This window comes from Peromyscus eremicus, chromosome 6 (assembly GCF_949786415.1).
Source record: "Peromyscus eremicus chromosome 6, PerEre_H2_v1, whole genome shotgun sequence".
Lineage (NCBI taxonomy): Eukaryota > Metazoa > Chordata > Mammalia > Rodentia > Cricetidae > Peromyscus > Peromyscus eremicus.
The window spans coordinates 94527279-94540950 of record NC_081421.1 but is presented as its reverse complement, the minus strand read 5'-3'; the positions used below and the strand labels follow the sequence as shown (position 1 = coordinate 94540950).

Genomic DNA, 13672 nt, shown 5'->3' with positions numbered 1-13672 from the left:
CAAATCAAAATGACTTTGAGATACCATTTTACACTTGTCAGAATGGCTATGATCAAAAACACTGATGATAGCTTGTGTTGGAGAGGATTTGGAGCAAGGGGAACACTCCTCCTCTGTTGGTGGGAGTACAAACTTGTACAGCCACTTTGGAAATCAGTATGGTGGTTTCTCAGAAAATTTGGAATCAATCTACCTCAAGACCCAGCTATGCCACTCGTGGGCATATACCCAATGAATGCTCAATCATACCACAAGGACATATGCTCAACTATGTTCATAGCAGTATTATTCATAATAGCCAGAACCTGGAAACAACCTAGATGCCCCTCAACTGAAGAATGGATAAAGAAAATGTGGCACATATACACAGTGGAGTAGTACTCAGCAGTAAAATCAATGATATCATGGAATTTGGAGGCAAATGGATAGAACTAGAAAATATCAACCTGAGTGAGGTAACCCAGACTCAGAAGGGCAAACATGATATGTACTCACTCATGAGTGGATACTAGATGTAAAGCAAAGTATAAGCAGACTACAACCCACAGCTCCAGAGAAGCTAGCTAACAAGGAGGACCCTAAGAAGGACACATAGATCACCCAGCGAAGAAGAAATAGATGAGATCTACATGAGCAAACTGGGGGTGAGGGGGATAATGGAGGGCAAGGGTGGGGGATGAGAACATAAGGGAATACGAAGTTTGAGCTGGAACAGGGACAGAGTGGGAGAGAAAGTAAAGAGATACCATGATAAATGAAGACATCATGGGAATAGGGAGAAACAGGGTGCTTGGGAAGTTCTCAGGAATCTACAAGGATGACCCCACCTTAGACTACTAGCAATAGTCTAGAGGGTGCCTAAACTGGCCTACTCTGGTAATCAGATTAGTAAATACCCTAACTGTCACCATAGAGCCTTCATCTAGTAACTGATGGAAGCAGATGCAGAGATCCACAGCTGCACGCTGGACCGAGCTCCAGGAGTCCAATCAATGAGAGAGAGGAAGGATTCTATGAGCAAGGGACATCAATATTATGATGGGAAAATGTACAGAGACGGCCAGCCAAACTAGTGGAAATACATGAACTGTGGATCAATAGCTGTGGAGCCCCCATGGTATTGGACTAGGCCCTCTGGATAGGTGATATAGTTGTTTAGCTTGGACTATTTAGGGGGCCCCCAGGCAGTGGGATTGGGATTTGTCCCTGGTGCATTGAGCGGGCTTTTTGGAGCCCAGTGCCTATGGTGGGACACCTTGTGTAGCCTTGGTGCAGTGGGAAGGGGGTTGGACCTGCCTCAACTGAATGTACCAGCCTCTGCTGACTTCCCATGGGAGAACTTGCCTTGGAGAAGATGGAAATACGGGGTAGGTTGGGGGGGAAAGCTGGGGAGGGCGGTAGGAGGAGAAGAGCGGGATCTGTGGTTGGTATGTAAAATGAATAGAAATTTCTTAATAATAAAAAGAAAAAGAAAGGGAGAGTTTCTGACTATTGTTGTTACTGTTGTTAGAAATCTAGTCTAATGATTTTAAAGATGCCTGAACTACATCCCAAAGAGATGAAGTGGCTTTCTCAAGTTCACGCTAGTTAGCCTAAGACTGGGTCAGAACTAAAAGATCTCATCAGCCAGTGCAAGGGTCACTCATACACAGGCCTGTGGAGGTCCACAAAGGTTTCCTAGTGAGATCTGAGCTTGCTCTACCCAGCAGAGCTGCATTAAATTGCTTGACCACGTGTGTGGTTATCAGGTGTTTGGAAGGGTCTGCACTTGGATGTGTGGTGTGCTTTGATCTAGCAAGCAAAGGTCTTTTGCCCTACCCCTTGGCATTCCTTTAAAAAACCCATTAAGAGACTGGAGGGGGCAGTCGCTAAGGATCCAGGACCTCCCGAGCTATCCTGTGTTTCTACCTGTCTCTCTCCCCTCTATCCTTCTATCTAAATATTTCTCACTTCTCCCTTCTCAAGGGTACCCTGGGGTAACAGTGGGAGCAGGTCTCCCACACAGGCCCAGGGAGAAAGAACTTAAGAGATTTTCCATTCACTCAAAGGAAAGTTTCGATCTACATTGTGGTCCATTTTCTGTAGAATAAAGGACACATTATTCTCTCCTATACATTTTTTGAGGATCAGCTACATATGAGGTGCCACTCAAGATGTTTTATGTGTGATGTATCAAATCAAAAATGTTCAGAAAAGTTACAACTCAGTACCCACACACAAACAAAATATTTAAAATACAGTCATCAATACATGTGCCAAAAGCTTTTTTTTTTTTTTAAAGGAAACACTACTTACAAAGCAATGTGAGAATGATATTTATTTTCTTTTAAAATACCAGTTCATGTATATCTTAAGGAACATAAAACAAATGAAATGCTAATGCTTTTGCATTAGACTATGAGAAGACTGGAAATCTAGCAATGCTCATGAAAGGATGAATCTTCCTGGCATTACCACGATGGAGAGAGAAGTCTGACAACAGTGTAGCTCTTCAGTGTTGCTCTAGGCTCCAAGAAGCTTGCCTACTCCTTCTTAAAGATCCGCTTGGCTTCGACTCCTTCATATATGTAGGTCTGAAAGATGTTTACAAACATAAAAAATGTGCCATTAATATAAAATCCTAAATTAAGAAAAATAATACTGTTAGAGGCTCTCCTACCATGTCCTTATATTTGATAGAAGCAGTTTATGAAGCTATAGGATAGAAAGGTTAAAATTACATTTTGGGTTGTAGATATTTTTGTTTTTTGTTAGAACGGGAATTAATTTATGTGTATATGATGTTTACTCTCCTCAATAAATAGATGTCACACACAGATATGAAATGAGTAACAGTTTACTTACTAAAGCTGTGTCTTAGGGTTTTATTGCTGTCAAGAGACACTATGACCACGGCAACTCTTAGAAGGAAAACATTTAATTGTGGCTAGCTTGCAGTTTCAGAGTTTCCACTATCATCATGGTGAGATTTGGCGGCATGCAGGCAGACATGGTGCTGGAGAATAGTTGAGAGTTCTACATCTTGATCCTTAGGCAGCAGAAGTGGACTCTGCCACACTGGGCATAGCTTGAGCATAGGTGACCTCAAACCTACCCCATTTGACACACTTCCTCCAACAAGGTCATACATACTCCAACAAAGCCCTAACCCTAATAGTGTCACTCCATATGGGGCCGTTTTCTTTCAAACCACACTTTTCTTTCAAACTACTGAGCAGTGACAAAATTCTTGTTCATAATCATTTTTGCATTTGACATGTAGTTATAAATCTTTCTTACAACTTACCAGGATTAGTTCATCACCAGAAATTTCTCGGACAGCAATCACATCTTTCCCATTGTCTATGCGTTTGAATTTTCCAGTAAGTTTATTTCCTTCAAGGCTCATGGAACCCTGTATCACAATAACCAGTCAGCATTTTTATGGTCTTGCATGTCTCTAACACCATTTCCAGTTTTACAGACCCACATCTTCACTCAGTGACCCTCTGCACTCTATGAAGTAATACATTTCCTCCATTTTACGTCTACAAAGGCTGTGGAATGACAGAGCGATTCCTCGAAAGTCAGAAAGAGGATTGGACATGAGCTGTGGGCGTCAAAGCTGTACTGGGAACTACTAGGCACACTCCACTGACAATGGCTATAGGCTGAATTCTACTGCAGAGGAGTAGTGATAACATTAGTGAGAAAATACTCAGCAGTTAAACTGTCATTGCAGGGCTGACGAGATGGCTCAGCTGCTGAGAGAACTTACAACACAAGCCTGAGGACCTGAATTCAAGTCCCCAGAATCCATGTGAAAAGCCAGATGTGCTCACATATGCCCGTGACACTGATGCTGTAGAGACCAGAGGCTCATGGGGGCTTTGTGGCCACCAGCCTACCTCCAGGTTCAGTGAGACACCCTGTTTCAAGGGAGTAAGATGTACAGCAGTGGAGCAGGGCACTTGATGTCCTCCTCTGACCTCTCCATGTGCACGTGGGCATGGGCACACACACACACACATACACACATACACACACACACACACACACACACACACACACACACACACACACACTTGTCACTGCAAACATACTTGACTAGAAAAAACTCTGAGGCAAAAAAAAAAAACAAACCCTTTTTTTCTTTCACTTTTTTGAGACAGGGCTTCTCTATGTAACAGCCCTGGCCATCCTGAAACTCACTGTGTAGCTCAGGCTGCCCTCAAACTCAGAGATCCACCTGCCTCTGCCTCCCAAGTGCTGGGATTCATGGTTGTGCCATCAACATCCAGTGAAAGGTACATTCTTTTTTTTTTTTTTTTACATTCTGACCTAAGATTCCCTTCCCTTCTCTCTTCCCAGTCCACCTCCCCTTCCCTCTCCACCCCCATTCACTCCTCCTCCATTTCTATTCAGACAAGGGCAGGCCTCCCATTGATGTCAACCAAGCATGGCATATCAAGTTGCAGTAAGACTAGGCACCTCCCCTCTTATTAAGGCTGAAGAAGGCAACCCAGTACAAGGAGAAAAATTACAAGAGCAGGCAAAAGAGCTGGAGACAGCCTCTGCTCCCACTGTTAGGAGTCCCATAAGAAGACAAAGCTACACAACTGTCACATATATGCAGAGGGCCAAGGCTAGTTCCACACAAGCTCCCTGGTTGTTAGTTCTGTCTCTGTGAGCCCCTATGAGGCAAGGTTAGTTGATTCTGTGAGTTTTCTTGTGGTGTCCTTGACCCCTCTGGTTCCTACTATCCTTCCCCCTCTTCTGCAGAATTCCCTGAGCTCCACATAATGGTTGGCAAAAGGGACATTCTTAATGACCTAACATGAATTAGACTTTCACATTTGGCTACTCACCCATTCATTAATTTTTTTTTTTTTTTGGTTTTTCGAGACAGGGTTTCTCTGTGTAGCTTTGAGCCTTCCCTGGAACTCACTTGGTAGCCCAGGCTGGCCTTGAACTCACAGAGATCCGCCTGCCTCTGCCTCCCAAGTGCTGGGATTAAAGGCGTGCGCCACCACCGCCTGGCTCATTAATTTTTTTAATCAATGTTTATTGAGATGAGATCTCATATAGCCCAGGCTGCCCACAAATGTACTCTGTATGTGAGGAAAAGCTTGACTTTATGATCCTACTGACTCCAGTTCCCAAGTCCTGGAATTATGGGCACGTGTGACCATGCCCAGGTTTTATACAGTGCTAGAAACATAACCCAAGGTTTTGTGCTTGCTACACTCTCCTGATTCAGTTACATTTTTTGGCTTCTCGGTTTATTGTCCAAATACATTTATAAACAGTTATTGTGTTTGAATATCATAATCACTAAAAGCTTGTGGTCTCTAGCATGAAGAGTTGAAAATACAGAACTTTATATTTCTTTGTGACTCACAAAGACTGTACTCAGTCCATCTAAGAGGATTATTATGAATCTTATTTTTCAGCATAGCCTTTTCACAGATTCATATCATAATAAAATATTGTATTTAAACACTTTACCAGTAATGTGTGTATAATAAAATATGAACAGACCACATTGGCCTCTTCAGTAAATGAAGGGGTGTTGCATTAGTTGAACCATTCCATGAGATGAACTACTTTGTATTTGTAAAAAATGAAGAATACATTGCTTATAAAAACAAAGTCTTACTTTGAGTTCAGTTCCATCTGCTAGAGTATAGTTAAAGTCGACACCGAGTTCAAACACAACATCAATGGTTCGAATCCTGCAAGATTCTTTAATAGTGAATTTATTCCCTTCTTGCCTGATGGTCAATTTCAAATTGTCATGAGCTGCAACCTTCCTTTTCAGCACGTTAATGCCTGCAAGAGGAGAGATTGCAGGGAACATGTCAGCAGTCTGCAGTCCAGCCCTCGGACCCGCTACCCAGGGTTACTCAGAGACAGACTTTTCAAGAGCAGAGATAGAAAGATTTCTATAATATCTTCATACACAATCTGTACAGGCAAATGCTCTTTATTCTTCTGGCTATTACAAATTTCCAAGTGCATATATATATATATATGCATATATATACATATTCATTCATTAGCAACTTGTTAGTAATAAACAAGATAACAAGGCTATTTCTCTTGGTAACAAGCATATTTTTGTAGATACGGTAAGAGTCGCATATAGCAATAACTTGTCAGCTTTAATTGGTGGCTGGCAACAGCTGCACTTGTGAAGTTCCAAGGGACATCTCATATCTAAAAATACATTTTCTGCCCTACTGCAGTCTCAGAATATAGAGAAGAGACCTCATAACTTTTTGTTCAAGCCTGAGAGACTGGTCAGTCATCCCGTAGCTCTGGCCAGCTGTGGAGCATCTTCCCACAGTAACTGAGCATATAGCTGAATCCCTTCTGGACTAGGTTTGATTAATTAGCTGGTTAATTGGCTGTTATTTACATAAAATCCATGACTGAAGGTAAAGAGTTAGTAACCTGGGCTTAAATCTTGCATCAAAAACTGATGTGGAAGTAAATACTGAATATTAATTGCTTTTTGAATCAGAGCAGGGAGGTTCTGCAAGTCTCAATATCGGCAGGGTTGGTAGAGGAAGTTTAGGCAATTTAGGCCACTATAAATCTCTGAAGGACTTTGATTCAACAAGGCCAGACACCTGCAATTCCACCCTAGGTCACTATTAATCTCTGAAAGACTTTGATTCAACAAGGCCAGACACCTGTAATTCTGCCAATGAGTAGTAAAACCTGTGAAAGTCTTGCTTGTGATCTGTCCACAAGGACACTTCACCTGGCCAAATTGCCCTGTCAGTAAGACTAATTATAGAGAACAGTCTTCTAAGTGCTTACAGTCCACATGGAACAATATGTTGATCTAGTTATGAAGCATAATTTAGTATATTTCTATTCATCAAAATTAAACAGCTTAAGGCAACTGGCTTAGACAATACAACCTCACGGACTACCCCATAAGCCTAAAATTTTCTTTGTGTCCCCATAAGATACAGCACCCCCTCCAGCAGGAAGTAGTAAGAGATGCTACGCCCAAATTCCCAAATATACCAAGCTGGCTTTGGAGATGGAATTGGCTCACTCTCCCTCTAAACCCAGACATATTGCTAAAAAAAAGGTTAAGAGATTCTTGTGTCCCAAATCAGAAGAGCCCTCTGGTGTGGGACAGAGAAAAACCAATATTTTTATTTAAAACAAGTTGATTATAAATACAATCTCTTTCTAAAGAAGAGAAGGGGATAATTTAGATATGATAGGATAAAAGGATAGATTAATGAACCTACTTTTAAAGAACAGCTACTTGTTTAAAATGTTTTACATTGGTATAGCTTTTAGTTTATTGATACAAGTTTAAACTTAATTTTGTTATACTGTATATATATTTCTATTGTCGTTTGAGGTATTATGTTTATGTAACTCATTTAGATTGTAGTGGATAATTAAAAATACAAATTAGGGGGCTGGAGAGATGGCTCAGTGGTTAAGAGCACCGACTGCTCTTCCAGAGGTCCTGAGTTCAATTCCCAGCAACCACATGGTGGCTCACAACCATCCGTAATGAGATCTGGTGCCCTCTTCTGGCCTGCAGGGACACATGCAGGCAGAATACTGTATACATAATAAATAAAATAATTTTAAAAAAATACAAATTAATAATTAGTCTTCTATGATAGTCAAACCTGTACCATGTTAAGTCTTCTGGGTATACATAGATATATTTCAGATAGACAGGTAATCTTCAAACACTTCAAAGACCTACAGAATATGACATTTAAAATATTTTTAAAAATTTAGACTTTCTGGACAGTAAGACATGTCTGCTCCTGGCAGCACTGATTTACTTCAGAGAGGAGGATGGGCATCGAAGACACTCCATATGGAGTTTATCTTTGCCTTGGCAAAAATAGCCATTTGGACAAGAAACTGTTCTTGCCTGGACTGCTTGATTGACTGGACATGCAGGACCCATGTAAAGGTGACCACTGAACTTTGCTTGACAAAATAGTCCTTTATGTTCCTGCTTCACAGAGGAAACTGCCAGACATTCTACAGGACACAGAGAAAATGACTGAAAGACTCTAGCCCTGTGGGCTGAAGACAGATGCCCTAACTTTACAAGAGAACTTTGGATGACTGTCAAGGCTGCCAGCTGTCTCTGTCTACCCTACAAGACTCCCGAAAGTTGCTTGCATCCTTTTCCCATTTCTCAGGTAGTATTATATCCTTCTGAGGTCTTTGATGTAGTTGAAGCTAGATACAATTTTCCTTAGTTATGATAAAAGGTAAGTTAGATATAAAACCTTAGACTTACAAATATAAGATAGATAAGATATCTTCTTTAAAATTTTCCAAATAGACTAGTTATTATAAATAGACTAGATATTATAACTGTGATTCTTGCTTGATAATTGTTTTGTTATCTGTAATTTTACTATGTAAAAGTTAAAACCTTCCTTTAAAAAAAAAAAAAGGGGGAAGTGCTGTGGGGTGTTCTTCTGTATGGCAAATGTGTTAATAAATAAAACACTGATTGGCCAGTAGCCAGACAGGAAGTATAGGTGGGACTAACAGAGAGGAGAATTGAGGGAACAGGAAGGGAAGGGGGAGACTGCCTGCAGCTGCCGCCAGGACAAGGAAGATGTAAGGTACCAGTAAGCCACGAGCCACATGGCAAAGTATAGATTAATAGAAATGGGCTGAATATAAGAGTAAGAGCTAGACAATGATAGGCCTGAGCTAATGGCCAAGCAGTTTAAATAATATAAGTGTCTGTATGTTTATTTTATAAGTGGGCTAAGGGACTGCTGGGACTTGGCAGGACTCGGAGAGAAAACTCCAGCTACACATCCTCCTGTCCATCCACAAATATATGTGCCCATAAGATTGAGATGCATTCAAGAGATTATATATGTATGTCATATAAAATTAGTACAGGTATTGGGGAGATGCCACAGCTGTTTCTGCAGATGTGAAATTACAGATAGGAACAATGGTTTTCAGAGTTGGTGGCTTTGCCAGCCTTGCCTGCCAGGGTTCCTTCACCAGAGAATCATTCGTCTGGTGGGTTGCCATCCGAGTTATCAATTGCTATCTTCTGTAACTGTGTCATTTTAACAAGATTAACAAACTTTTTGCTTCAAAGTTCAGTCAAATTTCAGTAATGTCAAGTGAAAGATTAAGAGGTATATTCATATATTAAAGAAATACAAGTTTAGTTCTGGATATTTATTAATTTTCAACCCTACTTTGCTTTCCAAATTGAATTTATTTATTTTGTTGTTGTTGTTTGAAACTGGGTCTTGGTATAAAACCCAGGAAGGCTCCAAACTTGCTGCATAGGCCAGGCTAGCCTTAATTCAAAATCTACCCATTTCACTCTCAAAGTGTTAAGATCACAGGCATATAGCACCATGCTTTGCTTGTTGCACAATTATATTTATTTTTAGTGGCATTTATGATTGCCTCAAGCTAGAAAAATTAGAGATTTTGTAATTAAATTCATTATAATATGAATGTAAAAAATTCATAAACTTAAATTCAGAATCCCTGAAGTATGAGACATAATTTATGCAGATTTTGTTTTGGTAAATGATACATATTTTTTGCCCAATTTTTAGTGTAGATTGCCAGAATATAGTAGATATTTATAATATAGTCAAATTAAACCTCTAAAAAGAATACACAGTTTTTTGTGTTTATTCCTAAAGTTACATAACAAAGAGAAAAGAATTACATAGAGTTTATTCAAACTTGGTTTTGATGAAATTATTTTCTTACCTTATGAAAAGTTCTTTGTTCCTTTACCTCCTATAATCCAGCGTTATTTTAAACTCTGGAAATTATCATAACTCAATACAATTGTCTTTCTTCTAATGAACACAAACATGTCAGTTTTCAGTTACATAGGTGTAGTTAACAGGCAACGGAAGAAAACACAGGGGCTCTAACACTTGCCCTAGGGACAAGATGTCTTCCTAAAGCAGGAAGTGTGGACATGGATTTCCAGACTCTGTACAATCACACCTGGAGCCTTACACATCACCAGTCGTTCCCTAACGCACAGAGAGAAGAAAGCAAACATGAACCGCCCAGGTAGAAACCAGTCCTTACCCATTTTCTCCATGATCTTATCATAGTTCTCATTGTGATCTACTTTCCAACTGCCGTCAAATGCCATGATCTCAGCTGTGTGTGCCTCTGGAAAAGCAGAGTTTCAGTCCTGTCCACAAGAGAGAATTTATTCTACTTCTTATCTTCAAACCAATTCATAATGTAATATGGAAGTTTAAAGTTCAAGAGATTGCCTGACTACTTAACATGCCATGCCCCTTTGGTTTCTCTTTCCATACTTGCTTTGAATCTACGTCTCAAATTCCACGAAATTAAAATCTGATAATCATACCTACTCTGTCTTCAACTACACATGTGGGTGTTTTTATTTCAAGTATTAGGGCCGAGAATGGTAGCACACACCTTTAATCCCAGCCTCTGGAGGCAGAGGCAGGCAGAGCTCTATCAGTTCTAGCCAAGTCTACATAGGGAGTTCCACTCCAACCAAAAACCAAACAACAAAAATGAATTAGACAAAACAATCTCAAGATAGTTTTCCATTTGTGAGTTAAAAGTTCACACTATATAGCAGTTAATTTAATTTGTAACATATATCAAACAACAGGGACATGAGACTCAATAACCCAAACATTTCACAGTAGCAGTTGCTATGTGAGACTATGTGAAATAAAATTGAAAAGTTGAACTTCAAAGGATTATTGGAACTAAAAATGTACTTTCATTTTTCTTTGTTCCTAAGATTACTTGAGATGAAATTAACCTAAAATTTAATACATTACTATTTGCCCAAATACCATCATTACTGTACTCTGGAACAGTGTCATTACCCTGAAAAGAAACTGCACACACGTTAAGCAGTGGGTTTTTATTTCCCCATTTTTAGAGCCTTAAGTTCTCATCCACTTTCTACCTCTATAGACATTTCCTACAAATAGAATTATATAATAGGTGGACTTTTTATGTTTGAATCTTTTCACTGAATGTGTTTTCAATGTTTGCATATCAGTTCTTTATTCTTTTAAACATTTTATCCTTTATTACCATGATTAAATTATATAAATTAAAGAATTCAGTATGATATTTCAATATATGAATAATCAAATTCAGTTTTCCTCTGTCCCTCCTCCCATGTCAACCTCCAGTAAAATACTCAGATCAATGTTTATTAGTTGAAATTAGGTTTTCTAACGTGCTCTCTTGTATTGTATTTAGGGTTAGCAGAGGTTTATATAAATATCTGTGGTAGTTTGAATGTAATTGGCCCCCACAATCTCATAGAGGGTGCACTGTTAGGAGGTGTGGCTTTGTCAGAGTGGGTATGGCCTTGTTAGAGGAAATGTATGACTATAGGGTGGGGTTTGAGGTTTCTAATGCTCAGGACACTGCTGACTGTCTCAGTCAACTTCCTGTGGCCTACATATCAAGATGTATGGAGCATCACATCTACCTGCATGCTTACCCCCATGATGATAATGGACTGAACCTCTGAACCTGTAAGCAAGCTACCCCAATTAAATGTTTTCTTTATAAGAGTTGCTGTGGTCATGGTGTCTCTTCACAGCAATAGAAAAACCTAGGACAATATCCCTGGTTCCTGTCCCACTGTTCGATACCCTAGGAGTCATAATTTTTTTTGTCTTGAAGGGTGATATGCTGCTCAACAAAGTCTCAAGAGTTAGAAATGTGGCTATATCACAGAAAACTCTCAGGATCAGTGTTTATGATCTGCTGTTTGAACAGAGAGTAAAAACCAGATGTTATGTATGCTATTAAATAAAATTGTTTTCCTCACTTTCTGTTATTTCCAAACTACATAAAAGTCATAATCCATATGACTTCTGAGTCAGAAGCCATAGAGCAGTATCAGGGGGCAGGGGCAGCAGGGTGGGGGGTGGACATCAAGCAAGAGAGAATAGCTAGAGTCCACATCTGTCCCTTCTTTCCTGCTGTCTCCAGCTTATAGGAAGCCTGTGCTGGAAGGGAAAAAACTTGTAGCATAAAGCCAAAAGTATTGTTAACAACTCTTAAGATGTTTATTACTGAAGCCAGGTGGCGGTGGCACGCGCCTTTAATTCCAGCACTCGGGAGGCAGAGACAGGCAGATCTCTGTGAGTTTGAGGCCAGCCTGGGCTACAGAGCGAGATCCAGGACAGCCACCAAAACTACACAGAGAAACCCTGTCGCCCCCCAAATATGTTAATTACTGAAAAGAGACTATTATTATGAATGAATGTACTCAGAGAATCTCTCATTAACTCACAGACAGCAGAGAAGTTGGAAGTCCTGCTAAGATTTAATAACGAGTCAAGAGAAGGGGTTTCCAACAAATCTGAACATTACATTTGACAACAGAATCATTTTAGAATTTTGATTGTTGTCCATTGGGCACCATGTTTTTGTTAAGTTGTGCTGTATTTGTTCTTATTTAATGAATACATTACAAAGAAAATAATCTTCTGCTATTCTTTCATTCTTTCTTTTAAAAAGAAGAAAATGTCAGAACACAAGCAGGGATGGGGGAAGATTCTATAATGGAAAGTTCCATTCATAACTCCAGATGTAATAAGACCAGCTGTGTCACCTTTGTGTTCCCAAAGATTATGATACCTTATCATTTCCAAATCATCAAAAACCTAGCATACTTTCAATGTGGAAGGAAATTTAAAAGTTCATGATTGTTCTACAAGGTGTGTCTAATCTGAGGCCCATGTGCTTGTACCAAGATAGTTATGAATGCCACTGACTTTACAATTGTAAACTTACTTAAAACATTATGGGATTGTTTTTGCAATCTTTTTGAAAAGTGGATTTCTCAGTTTCTGTCATGAACTTTATAAATTACACCACATAGTCATTGTTGCCATGTCAAATTATTGGCCTAGGTGCTAAAGCCTACAAAACAGCATCTCAGGCAATACACTTACAGAGATGCATGGATTTAGAAGCTTACAGATGGTGGTGCCTGCTGAGAGAAGGAGAGTCATTATCCTTCGGACACTTGATAGTAGGTTACACATACTCCAATAGGTAGACCTACATCCATGGGTATCCTAGTTAGGCTTTCTATTACTGTTAAAAGACACCATGATCAGAGCAACTCTTATAAAGGGAAATATTTAATTGGGGCTGGCTTACAGTTCAGAGGTTTAGTCCATTATCATCATGATAGGAAACATGGCAGCATGTAGGCAGACATGGTGCTGGAGAAGGAGGTAAGAGTACTAGATCTTGATCCACAGGAGGAGAAGGAGACTAAATACCACACTGGGTATAGCTTGAACATATAAGGCCTCAAAGTCCAGCCCCATAGTGGCACACTTCCTTCAACTAGGCCACACCTACAACAACAAGGCCATAACTCCTAATAGTGTCACACCCTATGGGTCAAATATTCAAAAACATGAGTCTATGGGGCCATACCTATTCAAAGCAAAACAATGAGTATATGGCCAACAGTTATTATAACAACAACAACAACAACAACAACAACAACAACAAACACATGAAGTTGGGAGGGTGATGGGATGGGGGTCATACAGGGAATTGGAAGGAGATGATAGTGAAATGTTATCTGTAAATTGTATAAAAGTATGAAAATTTCAAATAATAAATTAAAATATTTTAAAGAAGC

General features: G+C 39.6%; 1 protein-coding gene across 1 annotated transcript; it reads right to left on the bottom strand.

Annotated features, from left to right (window-relative positions):
• Window positions 1–2522: 2522 nt before the first annotated feature.
• On the bottom strand, window positions 2523–10147 carry LOC131913528 (fatty acid-binding protein, intestinal-like). The gene is made up of 4 exons (XM_059266190.1): window positions 10081–10147; window positions 5639–5811; window positions 3287–3394; window positions 2523–2573 (listed from the first exon to the last, which is right to left on the bottom strand). Exons 1-4 carry the CDS (start codon window positions 10145–10147, stop codon window positions 2523–2525), a joined length of 399 nt encoding a protein of 132 aa, XP_059122173.1.
• Window positions 10148–13672: the final 3525 nt, after the last annotated feature.

Coding starts and splice junctions, on each gene's coding strand:
- LOC131913528 (XM_059266190.1), bottom strand. CDS start 10,147: ATGGCATTTGACGGCAGTTGGAAAGTAGATCACAATGAGAACTATGAT. Junction 5,812..10,080: donor TAAGATCATGGAGAAAATGG/GTAAGGACTGGT, acceptor CTCCTCTTGCAG/GCATTAACGTGCTGAAAAGG. Junction 2,574..3,286: donor CTGGTGATGAACTAATCCTG/GTAAGTTGTAAG, acceptor AACATCTTTCAG/ACCTACATATATGAAGGAGT.